The following is a 22,537-nucleotide window of genomic DNA, read 5'->3' on the forward strand; positions in this document are numbered from 1 at the left end:
ATGCAACAGAATTGCAAGTTTCATGGACTTCTATTGGAAGATCCTCATCAGTTCTTAGCTGAATTCTTGCAAATCTGTGACACTGTCAAGACTAATGGGGTTGACCCTGAGGTCTACAGACTTATGCTATTCCCTTTTGCTGTAAGAGACAGAGCTAGGACATGGTTGGACTCACAACCTAAAGAAAGCCTGGACTCATGGGAAAAGCTAGTCAATGCCTTCTTAGCAAAGTTCTTTCCACCTCAAAAATTGAGTAAGCTTAGAGTGAAAGTCCAAACCTTCAGACAGAAGGATGGAGAATCCCTCTATGAAGCTTGGGAAAGATACAAACAATTGATCAGAAAATGTCCTTCTGACATGCTTTCTGAATGGAGCATCAAAGGTATTTTCTATGATGGTCTCTCTGAACTGTCCAAGATGTCTTTGGATAGCTCTGCTGGAGGATCTCTTCATTTGAAGAAGACGCCTACAGAAGCTCAAGAGCTGATTGAAATGGTTGCAAATAACCAATTCATGTACACTTCTGAAAGGAATCCTGTGAACAATGGGACTAATCAGAAGAAAGGAGTTCTTGAGATTGATGCTCTGAATGCCATTCTGGCTCAGAATAAAATACTGACTCAACAAGTCAATTTGATTTCTCAAAGTCTGTCTGAAATGCAAAATGCACCAAACAGTACTAAGGATGCTTCATCTGAAGAAGAAGCATATGATCCTGAGAACCCTTCAATGGAAGAGGTGAATTACCTAGGAGAACCCTATGGAAACACCTATAATTCTTCATGGAGAAATCACCCAAATTTCTCATGGAAGAATCAAGAGAGACCTCAACAAGGTTTCAACAACAATAATGGTGGAAGAAATAGGTTTAGCAATGGCAAGCCTTTTCCATCATCTTCTCAGCAACAGACAGAGAATTCTAAGCAGAACCCCTTTGACTTAGCAACTATGGTCTCTGATCTAATCAAAACCACTCAAAGTTTCATGACTGAAACAAGGTCCTCCATTAGGAATTTGGAGGCACAAGTGGGACAGCTGAGCAAGAAAGTTACTGAACTCCCTCCTAGTACTCTCCCAAGCAACACAGAAGAAAATCTAAAAGGAGAGTGCAAGGCCATCAACATGGCCGAATTTGGAGAGGAAGGAGAGGAAGTGAACGCCACTGAGGAAGACCTCAGTGGGCGTGCACTGACCTCCAATGAGTTCCCTAATGAGGAACCATGGGAATCTGAAGCTCAAAATGAGACCATAGAGATTCCATTGGACTTACTTCTGCCTTTCATGAGCTCTGATGAGTATTCTTCCTCTGAAGAGGATGAGTATGTCACTGAAGAGCAAGTTGCTAAATACCTTGGAGCAATCATGAAGCTAAATGACAAGTTATTTGGAAATGAGACTTGGGAGAATGAACCTCCTTTGCTCACCAAAGAACTGGATGACTTGTCTAGGCAGAAATTACCTCAAAAGAGACAAGATCCTGGGAAGTTTTCAATACCTTGTACCATAGGCAACATGACCTTCAAGAAGGCTCTGTGTGACTTAGGGTCAAGTGTAAACCTCATGCCTCTCTCTGTAATGGAGAAGCTAGGGATCTTTGAAGTGCAAGCTGCAAGAATATCATTAGAGATGGCAGACAACTCAAGAAAACAAGCTCATGGACTAGTAGAGGATGTTTTGGTGAAGATTTAAGACCATTACATCCCTGCTGATTTCATAGTCCTAGAGACTGGGAAGTGCATGGATGAAACCATCATCCTTGGCAGACCCTTCCTAGCCACAGCAAAGGATGCGATTGATGTTGATAGAGGCGAACTGATCATTCAAGTGAATGAAGAATCCTTTGTGTTTAAGGCTCAAGGATATCCCTCTGTCACCATGGAGAGGAAGCATGAAGAGCTTCTCTCAAATCAGAGTCAAACAGAGCCCCCACAGTCAAACTTTAAGTTTGGTGTTGGGAGGCCACAACCAAACTCTAAGTTTGGTGTTGAACCCCCACATTCAAACTCTAAGTTTGGTGTTGGGAGGTTCCAACATTGCTCTGAGAAAATGTGAGGCTCCATGAGAGCCCTCTGTCAAGCTACTGACATTAAAGAAGCGCTTGTTGGGAGGCAACCCAATGTTATATTTTATCTATTTCTCTTTGTTATTTTATGTTTTTTTGTAGGTTGATGATCATAAGAAGACACAAAATCAATTGAAAAAGCAAAAACAGAATGAAAAACAGGAAGAAAAATAGCACACCCTGGAGGAAGAACCCACTGGCGTTTAAACGCCAGTGAGGCTAGCAGTTGGGCGTTTAACGCCCAGTCTGGCACCATTCTGGGCGTTTAACGCCAGAAAGGGGCACCAGACTGGCGTTAAACGCCAGAAAAGGGCAAGAACCTGGCGTTAAACGCCAGGAATGGGCACCATCCCGGCGTTTAACGCCAGAAATGGCTCAAAACGTAATTTTGAATGCCATTTGGTGCAGGGATGACTTTTCCTTGACACCACAGGATCTGTGGACCCCACAGGATCCCCACCAACCCCACCACTCTCTCTCTTCTTCACTCATTCACCAATCACCTCCATACCTCTTCCCCAAAAACCCTTCACCTATCAAATCCCATCTTTCTCTTCACCACTCACATCCATCCTTCATAAAACCCCACCCACCTCACCATTCAAATTCAAACCACTTTCCCTCCCAAACCCACCCATACATGACCGAACCATGACCCCCCCTCCCCTATATAAACCCTCCTTCACCCCTTCATTTTCACACAACCTCAACACCCCTTCTTCCCCTCTTTGGCCGAACACAAAAGCAATTCCCTTCTTCCTCATTTCTTCTTCTTCTACTCTCTTCTTTCTTCTTTTGCTCGAGGACGAGCAAACCTTTTAAGTTTGGTGTGGTAAAAGCGTTGCTTTTTCGTTTTTCCATAACCATTTATGGCATCCAAGGCCGGAGAAACCTCTAGAAGGAGGAAAGGGAAGGCAAAAGCTTCCACCTCCGAGTCATGGGAGATGGAGAGATTCATCTCAAGGGTGCATCAAGACCACTTCTATGAAGTTGTGGCCTTGAAGAAGGTGATCCCCGAGGTCCCTTTTTCACTCAAAAAAGAGTGAATATCCGGAGATCCGACATGAGATCCGAAGAAGAGGCTGGGAAGTCCTTACCAACCCCATTCAACAAGTCGGAATCTTAATGGTTCAAGAGTTCTATGCCAATGCATGGATCACCAAGAACCATGATCAAAGTGTGAACCCGGATCCAAAGAATTATCTTACTATGGTTCGGGGGAAATACTTGGATTTTAGTCCGGAAAGTGTAAGGTTGGCATTCAATTTGCCCATGATGCAAGGAGATGAACACCCTTACACTAGAAGGGTCAACTTTGATCAAAGGTTGGACCAAGTCCTCACAATCATATGTGAAGAGGGCGCCCAATGGAAGAGAGATTCAAGAGGGAAGCCGGTTCAATTGAGAAGGCATGACCTCAAGCCCGTAGCTAGAGGATGGTTGGAGTTTATCCAACGCTCAATCATTCCCACTAGCAACCGGTCCGAAGTTACTCTAGACCGGGCCATCATGATTCATAGCATCATGATTGGAGAAGAAGTGGAAGTTCATGAGGTTATAGCCCAAGAACTCTATAAGGTGGCGGACAAGTCCTCTACCTTGGCAAGAGGATGGAGCACACAAGAGACCCCACTCATCATGAGATCCCTGAGATGCCTCAAGGGATGCACTTTCCTCCACAAAACTATTGGGAGCAACTGAACACCTCCCTAGGAGAATTGAGTTCCAACATGGGACAACTATGGGTGGAGCACCAAGAACACTCCATCATCCTCCATGAAATTAGAGAAGATCAAAGGATCATGAGAGAGGAGCAACAAAGACAAGGAAGAGACATTGAGGAGCTCAAGCACTCCATAGGATCTTCAAGAGGAAGAAAGAGCCGCCATCACTAAGGTGGACCCGTTCTTTAATCTCCTTGTTCTTTATTTTCTGTTTTTCGAATTTTAGTGCTTATGTTTATCTATGTTTGTGTCTTGTGATCATTAGTGTCTTAGTGTCTATGCCTTAAAGTTATGAATGTCCTATGAATCCATCACCTTTCTTAAATAAAAAATTGTTCTTAATTGAAAAAGAAAAAGAATTGCATGAATTTTGAATTTTATAGCAGTTTAATTATTTTGATGTGGTGGCATTACTTTTGTCTTCTGAATGTATGCTTAAACAGTGCATATGTCTTTTGAATTTGTGGTTCATGAATGTTGGCTCTTGAAAGAATGATGAAAAAGGAGACATGTTACTGAGGATCTGAAAAATCATAAAAATGATTCTTGAAGCAAGAAAAAGCAGTGAATACAAAAAAAAAACCGAAAAAAAAAGAAAGAGAAAAAGAAAGAAAAAGAAAGAATAAAGTTGTGATCCAAGGCAAAAAGAGTGTGCTTAAGAACCCTGGACACCTCTAATTGGGGACTCTAGCAAAGCTGAGTCACAATCTGAAAAGGTTCACCCAATTATGTGTCTGTGGCATATATGTATCCGGTGGTAATACTGGAAGACAGAGTGCTTTGGGCCACGGCCAAGACTCAATAAGTAGCTGTGTTCAAGAATCATCATACTTAACTAGGAGAATCAATAACACTATCTGGATTCTGAGTTCCTAAAGAAGCCAATCATTCTGAATTTCAAAGGATAGAGTGAGATGCCAAAACTGTTCAGAGGCAAAAAGCTAAAAGCCCCGCTCATCTAATTAATACTGATCTTCATAGATATTTTTGGAGTTCATTGCATATTCTCTTCTTTTTATCTTATTTGATCTTCAGTTGCTTGAGGACAAGCAACAATTTAAGTTTGGTGTTGTGATGAGCGGATAATTTGTACCCTTTTTGGCATTGTTTTTAGTATGTTTTTAGTATGATCTAGTTAGTTTTTAGTATATTTTTATTAGTTTTTAGTTAAAATTCACTTTTCTGGACTTTACTATGAGTTTGTGTGTTTTTCTGTGATTTCAGGTATTTTCTGGCTGAAATTGAGGGACCTGAGCAAAAATCTGATCCAGAGACTGAAAAGGACTGCAGATGCTGTTGGATTCTGACCTCCCTGCACTCGAAGTGGATTTTCTGGAGCTACAGAAGCCCAATTGGCGCGCTCTCAATGGCGTTGGAAAGTAGACATCCTGGGCTTTCCAGCAATATATGATAGTCCATACTTTGCCCAAGATTTGATGGCCCAAACCGGCATTCAAAGTCACCCTCAGGAATTCCAGCGTTAAACGCCGGAACTGGCACCTAAATGGGAGTTAAACGCCCAAACTGGCATAAAAGCTGGCGTTTAACTCCAAGAAGAGTCTCTACACGAAAATGCTTCATTGCTCAGCCCAAGCACACACCAAGTGGGCCCGTAAGTGGATTTTTATGTCATTTACTCATCTTTGTACACCCTAGGCTACTAGTTCTTTATATATAGGACATTTTACTATTGTATTTTCATCTTGGTTCTTCTGGTTCCCTCTCTGGGGCCGAAACCAATGATCACTTTTGTTCTTATGTATTTTCAACGGTGGAGTTTCTACACACCATAGATTAAGGTGTGGAGCTCTGCTGTACCTCGAGTATTAATGCAATTACTATTGTTCTTCTATTCAATTCCGCTTGTTCTTTGTCCAAGATATCACTTGTTCTTCAACTTGATGAATGTGATGATCCGTGACACTCATCATCATTCTCACTTATGAACAAAGTGACTGACAACCACTTCTGTTCTACAAGCAAACAAGGCTCTAGTGTTTATCTCTTGGATTCCTGATACACGATGCATGGTTGATCGCCTGACAACCGAGTGCTCGCCTGACAAACGAGCCAGCCATTCCGTGAGATCAGAGTCTTCGTGGTATAGGCGAGAACTGATGGCGGCATTCAAAAGAATCCGGAAGGTCTAACCTTGTCTGTGGTATTCTGAGTAGGATTCAATGATTGAATGACTGTGACGTGCTTCAAACTCCTAGCAGGCGGGGCGTTAGTGACAGACGCAAAAGAATCACTGGATTCTATTCCGGCCTGACAGAGAACCGACAGCTGATTAGCCATATGCTGTGACAGAGCATAGGAACGTTTTCACTGAGAGGATGGGAGGTAGCCACTGACAACGGTGAAACCCTACATAAGCTTGCCATGGAAAGGAGTAAGAAGGATTGGATGAAGACAGTAGGAAAGCAGAGAGACGGAAGGGAAGGCATCTTCATACGCTTATCTGAAGTTCCTACCAATGAATTACATAAGTACCTCTATCTTTATCTTTATGCTTTATTCGTATATCACTATACCCATTTGAGTCTGCTTGACTGAGATTTACAAGGTGACCATAGCTTGCTTCATACCAACAATCTCCGTGGGATCGACCCTTACTCACGTAAGGTATTACTTGGACGACCCAGTGCACTTGCTGGTTAGTTGTGCAAAGTTGTGTAGTGATCACAATTTCGCGCACCATTCTATCAGCAGCAGGCATATGCTTCTCTCCGTGATCTACTTTCTTGGCCCTAGAAGACTCTACTCCATCAACTTCACTATCACTGTCACTACTGTATATAGAATCTCCTGCAACTTTTGGAGGCCTGTACAAACAGTCTTCAACACTATCATATGAATCATGAGAGTCACTGTCATTATCAACTGGAGTTGCCTTAACTTGCCTTCCAGATCTTATACTGGTTGTAGGTTTCACCTTCTTGCTGATCTTATCGGCTGCTGTAGCATTACCACTCCCTTTAGCAGCCTGGAGTTTAGTCCAAGGTTTGGGCTGCTGGACAGGATTTTTCATGGGCTTAGTTTTGGGCTTTGGAGTGGACTTAGGTGTGGGCATACGTGTGGGTTGGGGGTTGGGTTGAGGAGTGGGCTTAGGAGTGGGCTGAGGTGTGGGCTGAGGAGTTGGCTCAGGTGTAGCTTTAGGTGTGGACTTACGTGTGGGCTGAGGAGTAGATTTAGGTGTGGGCTGAGGAGTGGCCTTAGCAGTGGGCTGAGGAGTGGCCTTAGGAGTGGGCTGAGTTTTGGCTCTTTTTGGCTGAGGTAATTTTTTTGTTGTCTTGTAGTAATCTTGGGACATTGCATCATTGTGGTCCTTGTTCAGTTTTTCTACTTCTTCAGAGATGGTTGGCAAACATAGTACTTCATCATCATCCTCGCTCATACAGTCAACCACGTGTGGCTTAGACACTACATGCTCAAAATATATGTTGATGAGGTGATGATTCCTCCTGCAATCCTTAACCAATGCCAACAGATCAGTGTCATTTTCTAGCCTCCTCATGCCATTATCCAGCAGCGTTACAGGAAATTTCCACAAGCAATTGTTCATCTTAGCATATCCCAGCTCCTTGTAGTATCTCTTCACAAAGAAAACGTCTAGAGTGTCTGAATCTACACCCATTAATACTTCAGTATTATCTAGTTCATAACACAGATAGCCTAATTCATCTGTTTGGAACTTCCCACCATGGTGAAATACAAAGGTCATAGGGAAACCTTCCATCTGAAACCAAAACAGCAACATACACAACTCATGCAAATTTTTTTCATGGAGAGGCAAAGCATATTCAACATCAACTACCAAAATGAATCTAACAGACACACATGCAGCTACACAGAGCACAAACAACGTTCTCAAGAATCCAAAAACAGGGTCATATCATGGATAATCACCAAAACCCTAAGCCTGACCACAGTCTCCTAAACCCTAACATTGCAAACAGTAACAATAGATTTCCAACGATAATACAACCACATTGATCAGGAGATAAAACCACAATCACTCTCACAAAATAAGAAAAAAAAGCTAACCTACCTCTCACGCAAGACGATGGAGTGCCCTTTTCGGTTGACCAATGTCGTCGCAAACCGGTCACCAACAACTCTAGCATATTGTCGTCGTCGGTCAAGCCTGGTTGTCGCCGTTCAATGCTTCGTCTTCCTGGAGGAAACAACTAAGAGGAAGGGATTGCAGAGGTTCTTTCTTTTCAGAAGAAGGATGTAACTAAAGAGAGAATAGGAAACAGGGATGAAAACCCAAGCGTTGTAACGGGGAGGAACCAAAACGACACCGTTTAAGGCTTCGCTGACGTGTCATACTAATGGCCAGGTCAACATACATTTACGCCGTTACTCAAACATTTGACGAAAGGACTAACGTTACCAATTTTAAATTTTTTGGGACAAATTTTATTATCTTTTTTTTACGGAAACTGGTTTGATAATCGGGCTATCTTTGAACCAATTTAGCTATTTACTCTTATTTTATTTATAAATAAAAAATCCAATTCTACATTGGGTAGATTTATCTGATTTATCCCTCGGTATTTTAGTGACTTATCCCTCGGTATTTTGTTTATTTATTTTTTTGGTAGTATTTTTAAGGTGGTCAAACTTTGGTCCATTTTTCTTGATAACACGAAACAACAAAAGGCTAGTTGTTGTGTTGGGGCACTCGAGCTTCCCAAGTGGGACCCACTCCTCCAAATTGAATTTGCAACTTCTCGCCACGCGTACCTGGCGCGTGGAAAGATGAACAATGTTGATGTCAGGTGGGCCCCACTAAATTATTAACGCCGTCGATCTGAGTGCATAGCGTGATCGTGCGGTGGATATTCGGAGTCAAAGACCTATCTTGATGGCTCTCTTTGACCAACACATGCCACTTTTTTCTCCTTTTTCAATTATTATTAGAAAACGAAATAATAAAATATTTCATAACTTTGACTGGGCTGTCACCTCAGTCGAGATGAACTTCGTTGAAAGTCGTGGAGTTTGGTGGAATTACCAAAATGGTCACCAGACCCACCAACATTTCCATTTTATTTGCTACCTTTATTTTTAAAATATTTTTTGTACCTGAAAATGAAATGTCCAAGATGTCCCCAAATTGTCTATTTAACATCCAAAACAATTTTATAAACTTATGCCTTCAGAAGTTGAATACAAGTATATAACAAAATATATTACGTTCCCTCCTAGCAATTGCATGCTTAGTCCATTTTCACTTAGGATTGGGATAAGTGGATTGGGATTTTTAGTAGGGCTTTAATTTTGTTAATGGAAAGATAAGCTTCTACTTTTACCTATTATTACTACATGTATTTGGTTTTACTTTTGTAGAATTAATTTCACTTAAGAATTGATTATGCCATAAAATTAGTTAGAATTAAAGGATAAGTTGGACAAAATAATATTTTAAGTAAATCTGTTTTTGGTAATTATATTCAAAAATCATTTTGAGTATTACTATCCAAATATTATTAATTTTTGTCACAATGAATTTAAAAATAAACTTTAATTAAATTATATCTTAAAAACACATATTAAGGGTATAATTATAAAAATTTTTAAGTTTTTAGTACATTTAATACGTTATAAATTATTTTATCTTTTTAAAAAATTTTGGTCAAATCTTTTTTTTAATATTCTTAAAATATAAATTACTAAACTTCAAAATTAATTTATACATATTCAATTATGAACATAATCAAATTTTGTAAAAATTAACCTACATACACAAATAGTAATATAATTGATAATTGATGTTGAACTCATAGTTAGTTATGAAACTTTAGTTAGCTAAAGAAAAAACATCATCTAAATATATATATAATTGATAAAAGTGATCGTTTTATAAGCAAAAAATTAATTTAAGAATGTGAAATATTGTAATCCTTTGTCATGACATAAATAGAGAAACCTAGTAGTTTCTACCTACAAGATTAGTATAAATTTAAAAAATTTAAAAAGTTTGTGAAAACTTTATACCACATATTACATATTTTTGTTATGAAAAGTTATAATTGGACTTCCAAAGTTTGCTCATAATAAAAATGCATATTTATTCAATTGTTGATAATCTTTTTTAAATTATTTTATCTATTTTTTTATAGAACTCCATAATTAGATAGATAAGAGGTAGGATATAGTAAAATAGGATTTGAATTTAACTTTAAATCTATCTGCGAATTAAGATTTTTATATAAACTCATTTTTATTTTATTTACGGATTGAGACTATCTTAATTCTAATTCTATTCATTCTTAATCTAACAGATATTCGATCTTATTCTAACAGATATTCGATCTTATTTGTAGGTTATCAAAAAGATATAATATTATTATATAATTTAAAATAAAATTAACTTTTATATTAAAAAAATATATTAAATTATTAATTAATAATATTTTTAATAATTAAAATTTTTTATATTTAATAAGAGATTTTTAATTTAATATTTATTTAAAATATATTTTTATATAAATATATAAAAAATATATATAAAGGGTGCAGATTAATGATTGAGACTTAATTTACATCTTATTTTATTTGTTACGGATCAAATTAACAATTCTATCCGACTAAATTGGATTGAATCCGATTGGATATGGGTTCATTCAATTGATGATAATCTTTTCTAAAATATTTCGCCTATCCTTTTTATAGAGCTCCATAATGGTCATTTCGATGTGGATAAGACCAAAAAATGAGATCCAAATGAACCTAAGAAAAACGCAAGAAGAAGGGCAAAATTGAGAATGCAAATATGGGAAAAGCACATCTTGTGCTTGTGTGTGTTGATTGTAATGATGATGATAATATTACTTTAATAATCACTTCAAATTAAATAAATGAGGTCCCTCTGGGTTAGGTTTGACCACTGCTCATTGGAGCTCATTATTCTATGTCATATTTTTTAATAAATATTTAGAACATATTTAATTTTTTATTAAGATTTCCGAATAATAAATTTAAGCTTTAGTACATTAGATTTATTTTAAGGCAAGACGGTAAAATCAAGAGTTATTTGGATGTTTGAACAAGGAAAAAAGAAGAAGAGTCAAATACAATTTTAAAATTAAATGAAACAAAAAATATGACTAAATTATATTTTAACCGTTAAAATTAGATTAAATATATTAAAATTTAGGATTTTTTTAATAAAAATATGACATCTTATCTTATAAATACATAACTAATAATAATATACTAAGTTATTTTTTTCAAAAACTCTTTCTCTTTTTATCTCTCTCTAATAAATTCTAAATAATATTCCCCTACTCTCTTTCTCTCTCTTCCTTGAATACTTTCTTCTCTCTCTTGTCTCACTTTCTCTCTCTAAAATCTTCACACTTCCCAGCCAGCTTTTCCAATCTGCTTTCTTTGACTCGATAAGGGGGTTTTCTTCTCCGTAGAATCAAAACCACAAAAGTTCCCATTTTTACCCCCATTTTCCCCCTTCTTCACTCCGACTTGCATCTTGCATGAGCTCCAATCTCGCATATCGGTTAGTTCAATTTCCCTTACATGCTTTTAGATTCGTATAATTTTAACCCTCTTTATGTAGATATATTTTTTAAAAGAAATGGATTTGTTTGTGAATTTTTGAGTTGTTTTCTTGGCTTATTTGTAACTATTTGTGTTTCAGTTCCGTGTTCATTTTTTCTAACATCATTTGCCTTTTTTTTGGTGGGGAGTTTTGTGTGTGAAATTTCTGGTGAGGATGTAGTTATTTTAATCTGGGAAATTTACGTATTTCATTTTTGAAAAAATTATAAATTTATTTTACTTTGATGTTGTCAAAGGAAACGGAGTAACTTGTTTTTGTGTTGGATTTATTTGATGTTATGGATCTGAGCTGTTCTTGTGGAGCTAGTGAGTTTCAGCAAATTAGGTAGTTAGGTTCATTTGCCCAAAAATGTCTTTTGCTTTTTCACATCCAAATACTTGAAATTTTATTTTATGGTTTTATTTTATTTTATTTTTGTTGTGGAAATAGGCTAGGGAATGGGATAAAAACAAGCTGGCACTGAGGTTTATTAGAATATTACTTGCTCAATTATTGTTATGCATGACTCCATGTATGGATTTGATTACTCTTTGTTGGTCCTCAAAATTTTGGAAAGTTATTATTTTTTTTTCAATTAGTAATTTATGTTATGAAATTCTCTTTCCTTGATTCAACATTAAAAAGTATTAGATACTGACTAACATATATATATATTAGTAATTTAGGAGGAATATATGTTGATCGGAAAATGTTTTATGCTTAGTCCCTTTTAATTTGAGAGAATCAAAATTAGGTGCCAAACTATGCCTCTGCATAATGCATGCCAGCATCATTTGTTGTGGGTTGTGGAACAATGGTGTTTATGATGGTAACACTATTTCATTGATTAATCCATGCACCAAACTCTATCCAGTTAAACTAGATTTGGTTCTTGTGATTGTCAAACAATATGCTGTTGAACCACATTAAATTAGTTTTTGGTTATATTTTATTTATTTGCTTTTTTATTTTGCTTTTTGCAGACATAAGCAAAGTAGTTCTATAGAACAACCTAGTACCTGTACAAAGGATGGGGTGTTTTACTGTTTTGAAAAGCAAGAAGAAAAAGCATGACCAAATTGCATATGTAAAACGAGTAAGCCACAGTGAGCATGTACCTACAATATTGCCTGAACCTCATACTCGCACGCTCCAATCTGCACCTCCTAGTTTTAGGACAAGAGTTAAACCCATTCAACCTAGTAAAATGACTTACAATAGAACAAGAGCATTATCTGCTCCATCAACTCTTGATGCAGCGGAACAAGATGCTTTGGCTTCGGTTGAGTATGAGGAACAAGAAGAGTTGAGACACCGAGGAGGAGGATCAATGAAGGAGCAGCATTTGTCTAGCCCACAACCTTTACCGCTTCCATCTCCTAAGGGTGGCAGTTCATTGAACGCAATGGGCAGCTTTAAGTCAGTGACAGCTAATGTTCCTCCAAATTCTTCTGGACCTTTGCCGCTTCCACCTACAGGGTCACTTCGAAACTTTCAGTATGAGGAAATTGCAGCTGCTTGCCTCAATTTCTCCTTGGATCGATGCATGTCGGAATGCCTTTCTTCAACCATATATAAAGCTTCCTTTGGCGATGATTCTTCTTCAAGCTCAAAGAAGTTTGAAGCCACTGTCACACGTCTACACCCATCAAATCAGGTAATTATTATTTATTTAAATTGTATCACTTATGTTTCATTTGTTGTTTATCCTATGCATAGTGATTGTTGAATGAATGTCATGATAATCAACACTATGGAGAAAAAATGCGTTACGTATTATGAGAATGGCCATATTTTTCCATATATGAATTGTATTGTGTTAGGCTCATATTCTTCAAAGTTTAGCTGACCCATCCAACTTGTTTTTGAGCAATGTTGGCCTCATTCATCGTCCTGGCCTCTGTTGATCATGCATTTGAAATTTTGAATAGAAACCCTTGTTAAATGCTGAATACCTTGCTAGTTGAAAACATAATTGTCAGTTCGTGTTAGTTTATATTGTGAGATTTTTTATTAATTCCCGTTATTACCACAAAAAGAACGTGTTTCTTTCGTGATCTTAATGTGTGTTTCTCCTTTCAGGGCTTAAAGGAATTCATAAGTGAGGTCAATACTATAGCATCTTTGCAGCATCCAAACCTCTGTAAATTGCTAGGGTTTCATGCGCGTGAAGGTAAGGAACAAAGAATGTTGGTTTATGAGAGGCTATACCATGGAAGCTTGGACCGCCTGTTGTATGTGAGATCTGATGGCCCGTCTCTTGATTGGAACACAAGAATGAAAATCGCTATATGTGCTGCACAAGGTCTTACTTTCTTGCATGAAGAAGGGCCTTTTCAGGTAATTGCCGAATTGAATACATTAAACTGAAGAAACCTGTGTGGTCTTGTCTGCCTCTTGTATCTGCATGTGCATTTTAGATATCGTGACGTGAGTACCATAGTGCCTGAATAATTTTGCTTTCTGAAATGAATTATTTCTAGGATGAATTGCGATTTTCTTTCCAACGGCATTTTAGTGTATTACTGTTCTCAGTTAAATGGCTAATTGATATGGTTGCTGATATGCCGATTTATATATCTGCAGGCAATGTATAATGAATTCTCAACAGCCAACATACAGATAGACAAAGATTTCAGTGCCAAGCTTTCAGGGTATGGTTGCGTTGGACAACTTCCTGAGGAAGAGATATCGAGCAGTTCATCCGTAAGTCCTTTGACTTAAACGTTGCTCTGATTCAGTTGGTCTGGATGAAATATTCCCTTAAATTTTGTTCCTGTATATTGTATTAATGAATTTAGTTATTTTACAGGCTGTTGGCAACCTATCAATGGAGACACTGGAAAAAGGAATGCTCACACCAAAAAGCAACGTATGGAGTTTTGGAATTTTTCTTCTAGAGCTTCTTACTGGAAGAAAGAATCTGGATAGTCGTCACCCCAAGGAAGAGAGAAATTTGGTCAAGTGGAGCCGTCCCTTCCTAGCCGACGATTATCGACTCTCATTGATTATGGATCCTCAACTCAAGGGTCGCTTTCCCTCCAAAGCAGCGAGAACTGTAGCTGACATTGCCCAAAGATGCCTTCAGAAGGAGCCGTCCGAGAGACCAACCATGAGGACTGTTGTCAAACACCTAAAAATGATACAGGATTTAAAGTATTCTTGCCGGTTCCCGCTTCAAGAACCAGCCACAATCTCCGGAAAACATATGTCGAGATCCCCAAGTCTTAACGGCATCATCAGCCCTGCTCCTAGGCTGAGTTACTCGCCGTCTCCCCCACCAGCAGTGGCCCCGCCATCTGTTTCACCTCCAAGATGGTCCGGAGTCCCATTCCTTCCTCCGCGTGCATGTTCCTCTACCCTCTCCCTGGAGGAGCTCGATAGGCAGGAGAGCCGCAAGTCATCGTCCTCGGCCTCTAGGAGGGCTAGTGTGGAAGGTTTTTGAATGTCTATAACTGTTCCATTTTTTATTTATTATTTTTTTTGGTGTGTTCAACACAAATTTATAGCAGATAAAAAAGATGTGGTTCTTCCACCCTTTTTTCTTTTTTCCTTTCTGGATCCCTCAGTCGTGATGTTGAGAGGATGCTACTTTGTAGATATAGTGCAAAGTTTTAACTTTTAAGTTTATATTGTCTTGTTAGCATTTTGCCCTTTTTCCATTCTCCATAAGACTAAAATAACGACGGGATAGAGTAATTTCTAACATCTAGTTTGTGAATTAGCAGCATATTCTTAAATTCTTAACAACGTTGAAATTGAAAAACAAAAAGTAGCTCTAAGATAATATAGCTCATATTAACATTTTATTAAAATTATGCTCTTCTATAAAACGCATTATTAAAGTTTAAACCCTAAACTTGTTAGAAAAAGAAACCACTACTCTTCATGAATAAATAAGTGGTTTTATGAGCATGGCATGCCGATGATGCATGTCAAAGAAAGAAGGAGGCGATCTGGGAGGTAGAGCACATCAGGCATCATAAGTTGAAGAAGGAAGGAGTTGGAATCTTAATTGGGAGTAAGAATGAAAGCTTTTGAACCAAGGACTGAGGGTAAAACAGCGGGGAGGAGGCAGCCAAGGAAGCGAATTGGCAGTTAGGACAAACATTTGAGCAAAACCTTACTCGAAATGAGTAGATCATTGCTGCCTTCGGGAGTGGTTCTTGGCAGGAGGAGATCAGCGGCTTCCGTCGATATGCTTCCAACAAAGTTGTGAGAGAAGACTGTATTCCTTAGGTTATGTGTTGGTGAGTAAATCTCCATAGTGGTCCCTGTGATTCACGGCATTACCCAATGTGGTATTCGAGATCTCAATTTTACTATTGTAGTCCCTAGATAGAGCTCTGTGCACTATAGTGGTCTCTGAGCATCTTTCTGTTGATGACACAGTTGTCACAGCGCTAATGTGGCATCACTTTGCCACGTTGGAGTGTGCAATGACTAGCTTAGCTAGCGAGATTGCAATTTGGACCTAATTTCGTCAATTCCTCTCTATTTAACTTTAATGTTCCCAAATCTTCTGAATGTTACCTTCTTCTTCCTCCTTTTCTTCTCGTTCTTCTTCTTCTTCATCTTCATATTAATGATGGGTGGTGAAAGCACTACAGCTGGAAGCTTTATCCGCTCACCATCAAGTGGGTACTGGACGAGAACGTATAATAGGAGCAGAAACTCGCGGGTGCTGAAATGGTGTGGTTGTGGTTGCTATCTAGTTCTTAGGGGGTCTAGCACAAATTCAAATCCAAACAAATCATTCTTTAGTTGCTCCATTATAACGTGAGTTAACATGTTAGTATTGTGCTGTTGTGAATGTTCTTCTTTATGGCTTGAACATAATTTAATTTTTTGTTGATTTCAGACAAATGGAAAGAGATAATGTGAGCAGATTTTGGACAAGATGAACCTGCTGGAAAGTCAGAGTCTGTTAGTGACAATCAAGAAGTGAAGATGAATTTTAATTGGAGACTTGTGAGGTTGGAGGATGATGTGAATAGTCAAAAATTGATACTATATTTTTTTAGTTATGCTTAGGGGTGTTCGCGGTGCGGTTTGGTTCAGTTATTTAAGGAAAAGCCATCCGATTCGATCGTTTATTAAAACTGCGGTTCGATTTGGTTCGGTTTTTATGCCAAGACCATCCAAACCAAACAAATTAAAATCGATTTGGTTTGGTTCAGTTTGTTCGGTTTTTTAAATTCAGACAAAAACATATATTGATTGTTCAGACCAATATGAGCACATAGCTCATCATAAATTCATAATGATACAAAAAATAAAAAAAGGAAGAATCATATAAAACATATAAAAAAAGATAGGAGTGGATACAACTTCTATAAAACAAGGAACAATCATAACATAATATTTATAAAAAAACTAGATTAGTGAAAAAAATGATTCAATCAATCAATTTGTTGGTGATCTTATATTTACAGATTTGTTTAGAGGAGCAATACATGTCCACCACTCCACCAGTTCCACCTTCACTTTCACCAATATTATCCCTCATACTATGGCCAAACTGCAAAAATATTAAGATACAACATTAAATATCAACACAACCGTGAATCAAAACCAAAAATAGAATAACAATAAATCATCGAAGTAGTTTAAGCTTCTCTGGAGAACATTTACAGTTATGGATATCCTAACAGTGAAATTTATAAATAATGTAGCAACTCAAACAGATTTTTTTAATTATGTTCTGCAATGTAGAAGCTTCTATGTAAAGAGAGTGAAATATGATATAGCTTTAAAACTATAAGAAATGGGATTCAGAGAAGTATAGCAGTGTGCATAAATTAACTAACCTCAGAAATGGAGTGGCTTTGTTGATGGATTTTATATCTGCTACTATGCAATGCTGGTAGACCCTTTGTAAAAACAAAACTTCTGACCTGCATCTCACAATTAAAGCATTAGTAAAGTAGATTTCTCCAATTACTCTGTTTCTCCAATTTAAATCACAATCATTTCCCCTTACTTCACAATTTAAAAAGAAGCATTAAACAAATTCATTGGTTTAACCTGCCACTTACCCTGACTCCTATAGCAAGAACCACTATTCATGATTTGCTTCATATCAATTTCAAACTAGTGAACAAATATGAACCTACAATAAACCATAACAGTTAACAGTAGCAGTAGAAATAATAATGATTAATTAACAAATTAAAATTAATAATTAACAAATTAAAAAAAAAGATAATAGTAGCAGCAGCTAGCAAAAATTAGAAGAAGAGAGAACAGTAAATCAAGAAGTAAAAAATCAATAGAACACAGAAAATCAGCAATAAAAGTTTAAATCATTAAGCAACAGCCAGCAATAAACAAGCAATAAATTGAACAAAACCAGATAATCTTAACAATAAATCAATCACAGAAACAAGCAGCTGAAGTTTAGATCATTAAGCAGCAATAAACAAGCAATAAACTCAACAAAACCAGATAATATGAACAATAAATCAAGCACAGAACCAGCAATAAACAAGCACAGAACCAGCAATAAATCAAGCACAGAACCAATAATAAACAAGCAGCTGAAGTTTAACTCATTAAGTTATAACCCTAGGCCTAAACTGAACAACAAATAAGCAAAGTTATAACCCTAGGCCTAAACTGAACAACAAATAAGCAAAGTTTACCTGAATAGATGGCTCAGGCTCCATATGCACTTGAATCGGACAATCGGTGGCTGGGTGGGTGGGCTCCAGAAACGCTGTTGGGTGGACTGGAGGCGGCGAGGTCGGACGTGGCGAGGTCGGAGGTGGCTCCAGAAACGCTGCTGGGTGGACTGGAGGCGGCGAGGTCAGAGGTGGCATGGTCAGAGGTGGCTCCAGAAACGCTGCTGGGTGGAGGCTGGGTCGTGCACCGGCGGTGGGGGTTCTCCTCTGTGCGGCGGTGGGATTTGGAGGAACTGAGGAAGGCTTGGATCTGGGATTTGGAGAGGGAAGCTGTCGCGCATGGGTTTGGCCGTCTAGGGAAGGAGAAGGATCAAGGACGTGTTTGGGGGACAGGGGGAGTGGGGGTGTGGCCGTCTCACACTCTCACATCTGGGTCTGGGTCTGGGCCTGGGGGGTGGGGTAGGTAGTTTTAAATTTTTAGGGTTTTGGGAAGAAGCGGTTCGGTTCGGTTCGATTAGGGTTTTGGTGGTGAGAACCGAAAACCGAACCGAACCGCAAAAAAACAGCAACACATCATTTTTTCAGTTTTTTCAGTTTTCGGTTAATTCGGTTTTCGGTTTTTTTGATTCGATCTGTTGGTTTAGTTCGGTCCGGATTGGTTTTGAACACCCCTAGTTATGCTTATGTTAGTAATGCTAGTTTTATTGGTGGTGTTGTATTGTAAATTATAAGTAGCCTGAAACTAATGTAATTAATAAATGAAATATGAAAGAAAATCTAGATTTCATATTTTTCTGTTTGTTCTTGAATTAAGAATATGCTTCCTCATGAATTATGAACATTTACTGGATATAAGAAAGCAAATATGATAATTGAAACAACTAGAAACCATGACAATAATATATTACTATCCAAAATAAATGAGTCAAACAACTATGATTAGTCCATCAGACAGGTACAAAGTAATCTCAATCAAATGGTTTCACAACAAAACATTAAAGGGGCTACACAAAGTTTTTTTCAAAGTTTGGCAATTTTTTTCCAAAACAAAAAGGTCTATGCATAAATAAAAAGAAGTCTTTAATTCTTCTTTCTTAGGACCTTAAATTTTGGAGTGGAGACAAACTTCATGAAGTTGGTAAGTCTGATTGTTGTTCCTGAGTTAACACTCTGCATCTCTTTATATATAATAGGAGAGCACATCGGGGTTATTTACTCGACAAGTGGAGCTACCAATGAACGACGAATGTTACACTCCAATGTTTGACAAGTGGCAATTATAAAATGAGAATTATTTATATTATCCAATAAATTATTACACATTACACATTGTTCAAAAGGGATCCGAGTTTAATAGACTATTACACTTTACAATGTTATTGCACCCGAAGCTTTCTTCTTTTATTTGGCATTTTAAATTGTTTATTCTAATTTCTAACCCTCCCTTTAAATACTCTATCTCTCCATCTTCTTCAGCCATTTTTTTAAACAAGAAAGACTCTTTTAAATATTCTTTCTCTATCTTCAGCCATCTCAAAAACAAAAAGGAGTAAACCCTCCCTCTAAATACTCTATCTCAATTTTTTGTGAAAAATCATACACTGAAAATCAAGCATAATGGCCGAAACATTTGACTACTTGCTCGATGTCAACCCAAGAAAACTGGCATGGAGTTTCAACATATATGTGGTGAGAATTTGGGAGGTTCCAAACAAATATAATGAAAAGAAAATTGGATCAATAGAGATGATTCTCCAGGACAGTAAAGTAGCTAATCCTTTTATATATAGTAGTTATTGTGCAAGTATTTGTTTTTTAATTTACTGATACTTATTTTTCCCTTCTCCGCTAATTTCAGGGCGATAGAATTCATGCATCCATACCCAAGTGTGTTGTTGCTAGGTGGAGAGGCAATATCTTTGAGTTTCAGATGTACGTTATGCGTAACTTCATAGTTGTGAGCAACAAAACTAAGCCAAGGACTACCAATAGCAACTGGATACTAATATTTTTTCAATGGACAACGGTCACACATGTAAACAACCCAAGCTACCCTCTTGAAGCATTCCGTTTCAGGTCTATTTCAAATTTGTTGAATGCTGAAAGATTGTACGATACATATCTTTTTGGTGAGTATTACTTACACTGTTTCAAAAGTTATTGTGTGAACTTTGTTCGAAGTCTATTTATTGAGATTGATAGTCATAAATTATTGATGGTTCTTGCTCTTTAGACATGATTGCTGAAGTAGTTGGAAAGGAAAATCCAATGAATTTGGTTACCAGTACAGGCAAGGAAACCAAACGTATGACTGTTGTGTTAGAAGACTTATAGTATGTGCTATTTTTGAAAATTGACTTTTCAAATATTTCCAGACTATAAAATACCATAAAGCATCTTTATGTTTTCAACAGGAACAACAGGATTGGGTGTACTTTGTTTGGGGAGATGGTGGATCAAATCTGATCACACCTTGAAGAAGGAAGTGTGGAACCCCTTATTGTTGTGCTGCTATTATTCAAAGCATCCTGGTGGAACGGCAAAACCACTGTTCAGAGTCACTTTTACATCTCCAAGATCCACATTGAGAGGGATTTGAAAGAGGTGGTTAGTTTTAGGAACATGTTTATTTTTTTAAACTTTAACCAGTTTATATCCAACACATTTAAAGAGAGTCAAAAGTTTGAGAAGTTCAATATTTCATTGAATTGTGTAGGCTCCTGAGTGGTGCACCACTAAACTCAATTAGGATTAGTCATCTTTCATCTTAGGGAGCTTGGTCTGCGACTGATGAACTGAAGCAGGGGTCTGTTGGGGTGAAGACCATCGAGGAGGCCCTAAATGATGCAGAGGTAAACTAATGGAAGCATTTACTAATTAATTTTTTTTTATAGGAATATATTTTAATCTTAGAAATTGATTGAAGTGCCTAATCGAGTTCTAAATAGGTAACTGCATGTTGGATTGCTGCAACCATTGTTTCTATCAATGCTGGGAAGAATGATTGGTTCTACAAAGCATTAGAAAGTGCCCAAAAAAAATTGAAACTTCTACTATTGAAAGATATGAATCTAAGGGTTATGGACACACAGCAGGAACTGCCTCAATTAGGTGTGGCACTTAAATTAGATAATAAAACTTATCACTAGATGACAAATTTATTAAGTGGAGAGCACTATAATATAAAGACTGTATTTCATCTTCAATTTTATTGTTAGCTGTATAAAAACAAATGGAGGGTATAACTTATGAATACGGGTTGAATGACACGTACAAGGTTGAGGTGATTGTCTATGATGGTACTGACAGTATGACTTTGTTCCTTTGGGATAGGGAAGCAATTCCACTTTTCGAAAAGAGGGCAGATCAAATAAAGGAAGAGGAAGTAAGTGTACAATCCTAACCTCATAACTTTAAAATGTTGATGTATCCATGTAAAGTAATTTCTTTTTGTGAATTTGATCGCAGCCTATTAGTGAAGTGGAATACCCCCACCCTTGATAACATGCTGGATAGAAAGTTTCTCTTTAAGATTAATATAAAGTCAGCCAACATCGATCAATATGACCAAGTTTATACTGTTAGCAAAGTTTGTGATGATGAGGACATCATAGAAAAGAACTTCCCAAAAGAATCAAATACTAATTCATCTATAAATCTCACTGTGAGTTAATAAAGTATTATTAATGTTTGTTATACATTGTGTTTTCTAAAAATAAATTGTTCACTAATTATATAATTAGAATTCTCATTCCCATATCTGTAGGAAATCGGATGCAATGATTCCCTCGAGATTGCAAAAAATGTGGCCGATATTAAGACTGATAGCGATAATCTGTGTGTTCTGGTATGGAGATAATTTTATCTGTAGTTTTTCTTCAGACATAAATGCATTTAAGATTTAAGATATGTGTTATTTTATATCTTAGCAATCAGTGATATGTAGGTTACGTCTTTAGTTTTTGTATAGATGCAGAACTAAAAGAAACTAACTACTGAATAATACCATCATAGACAAAGTATATGAACTCCTTTACTTATTATAAATCAGTCAAAAGCATATTTAATCTCATTATAATTTAAATTTAAGCCTTATTATTGGCAACCTTTCTATTCGGCTAATTTGACAACCTCCAATAGAGAAAGATTAAAAAAAAGTCAATTTAAACCCTATTTGTTGGTTGTGAATTTTTTTCTTCCTTAATTTATGCATTTTTGAAAGAGTGAAGAAAAATAAGTATATTCAAATATGCATGTTTTCTAAATAAATACTAAGAAAGATTAAGAACACTTAATATATGTTTCATTGTGAAGTTGATCCTAAATACTATTTGATATCCATTACTTTTTGTGAAGGATGTTGTGGAATAGGCTGTTTCAAGTCTCAAGTACAAGATCTCTGCTAAAAGAGCTCCCAATAGTGTAAAGTCAAGCACAACAACCATTAATGAAAATGATGAAGAAGGGCAGCTCTCAACCAATAGGTTCAGCCATAGTCGAAAAACAATAATATAATATAGCATTGAGTTTTAAAATAGTGTGTTGTTATAAAATATGTATA

At 37.1% G+C, this 22,537-nt stretch overlaps 1 protein-coding gene and 1 non-coding gene across 2 annotated transcripts; one reads left to right on the top strand and one right to left on the bottom strand.

The window, feature by feature from the left end:
- Window positions 1–255: 255 nt before the first annotated feature.
- On the bottom strand, window positions 256–363 carry LOC130977266 (small nucleolar RNA R71). The gene has a single exon (XR_009084966.1). It is a non-coding gene; the product is annotated as a small nucleolar RNA R71 (small nucleolar RNA).
- A 10,682-nt stretch (window positions 364–11,045) lies between these two features.
- LOC130974280 (probable serine/threonine-protein kinase PBL1) lies at window positions 11,046–14,983 on the top strand. The gene is made up of 5 exons (XM_057899079.1): window positions 11,046–11,311; window positions 12,337–13,010; window positions 13,436–13,693; window positions 13,940–14,059; window positions 14,166–14,983. Exons 2-5 carry the CDS (start codon window positions 12,384–12,386, stop codon window positions 14,796–14,798), a joined length of 1,638 nt encoding a protein of 545 aa, XP_057755062.1. The 5' UTR covers window positions 11,046–11,311; window positions 12,337–12,383; the 3' UTR covers window positions 14,799–14,983.
- The last annotated feature ends 7,554 nt before the right edge of the window (window positions 14,984–22,537 follow it).

This window comes from Arachis stenosperma, chromosome 4 (genome assembly GCF_014773155.1).
Source record: "Arachis stenosperma cultivar V10309 chromosome 4, arast.V10309.gnm1.PFL2, whole genome shotgun sequence".
Lineage (NCBI taxonomy): Eukaryota > Viridiplantae > Streptophyta > Magnoliopsida > Fabales > Fabaceae > Arachis > Arachis stenosperma.

What these genes read in the sequence shown, in the direction of transcription:
- LOC130974280 (XM_057899079.1), top strand. Translation starts at nt 12,384, where the DNA reads ATGGGGTGTTTTACTGTTTTGAAAAGCAAGAAGAAAAAGCATGACCAA. An exon ending in ATGAAGAAGGGCCTTTTCAG is followed by an intron (nt 13,694 to 13,939) that starts GTAATTGCCGAA and finishes ATATATCTGCAG; the next exon opens with GCAATGTATAATGAATTCTC. An exon ending in AGATATCGAGCAGTTCATCC is followed by an intron (nt 14,060 to 14,165) that starts GTAAGTCCTTTG and finishes GTTATTTTACAG; the next exon opens with GCTGTTGGCAACCTATCAAT.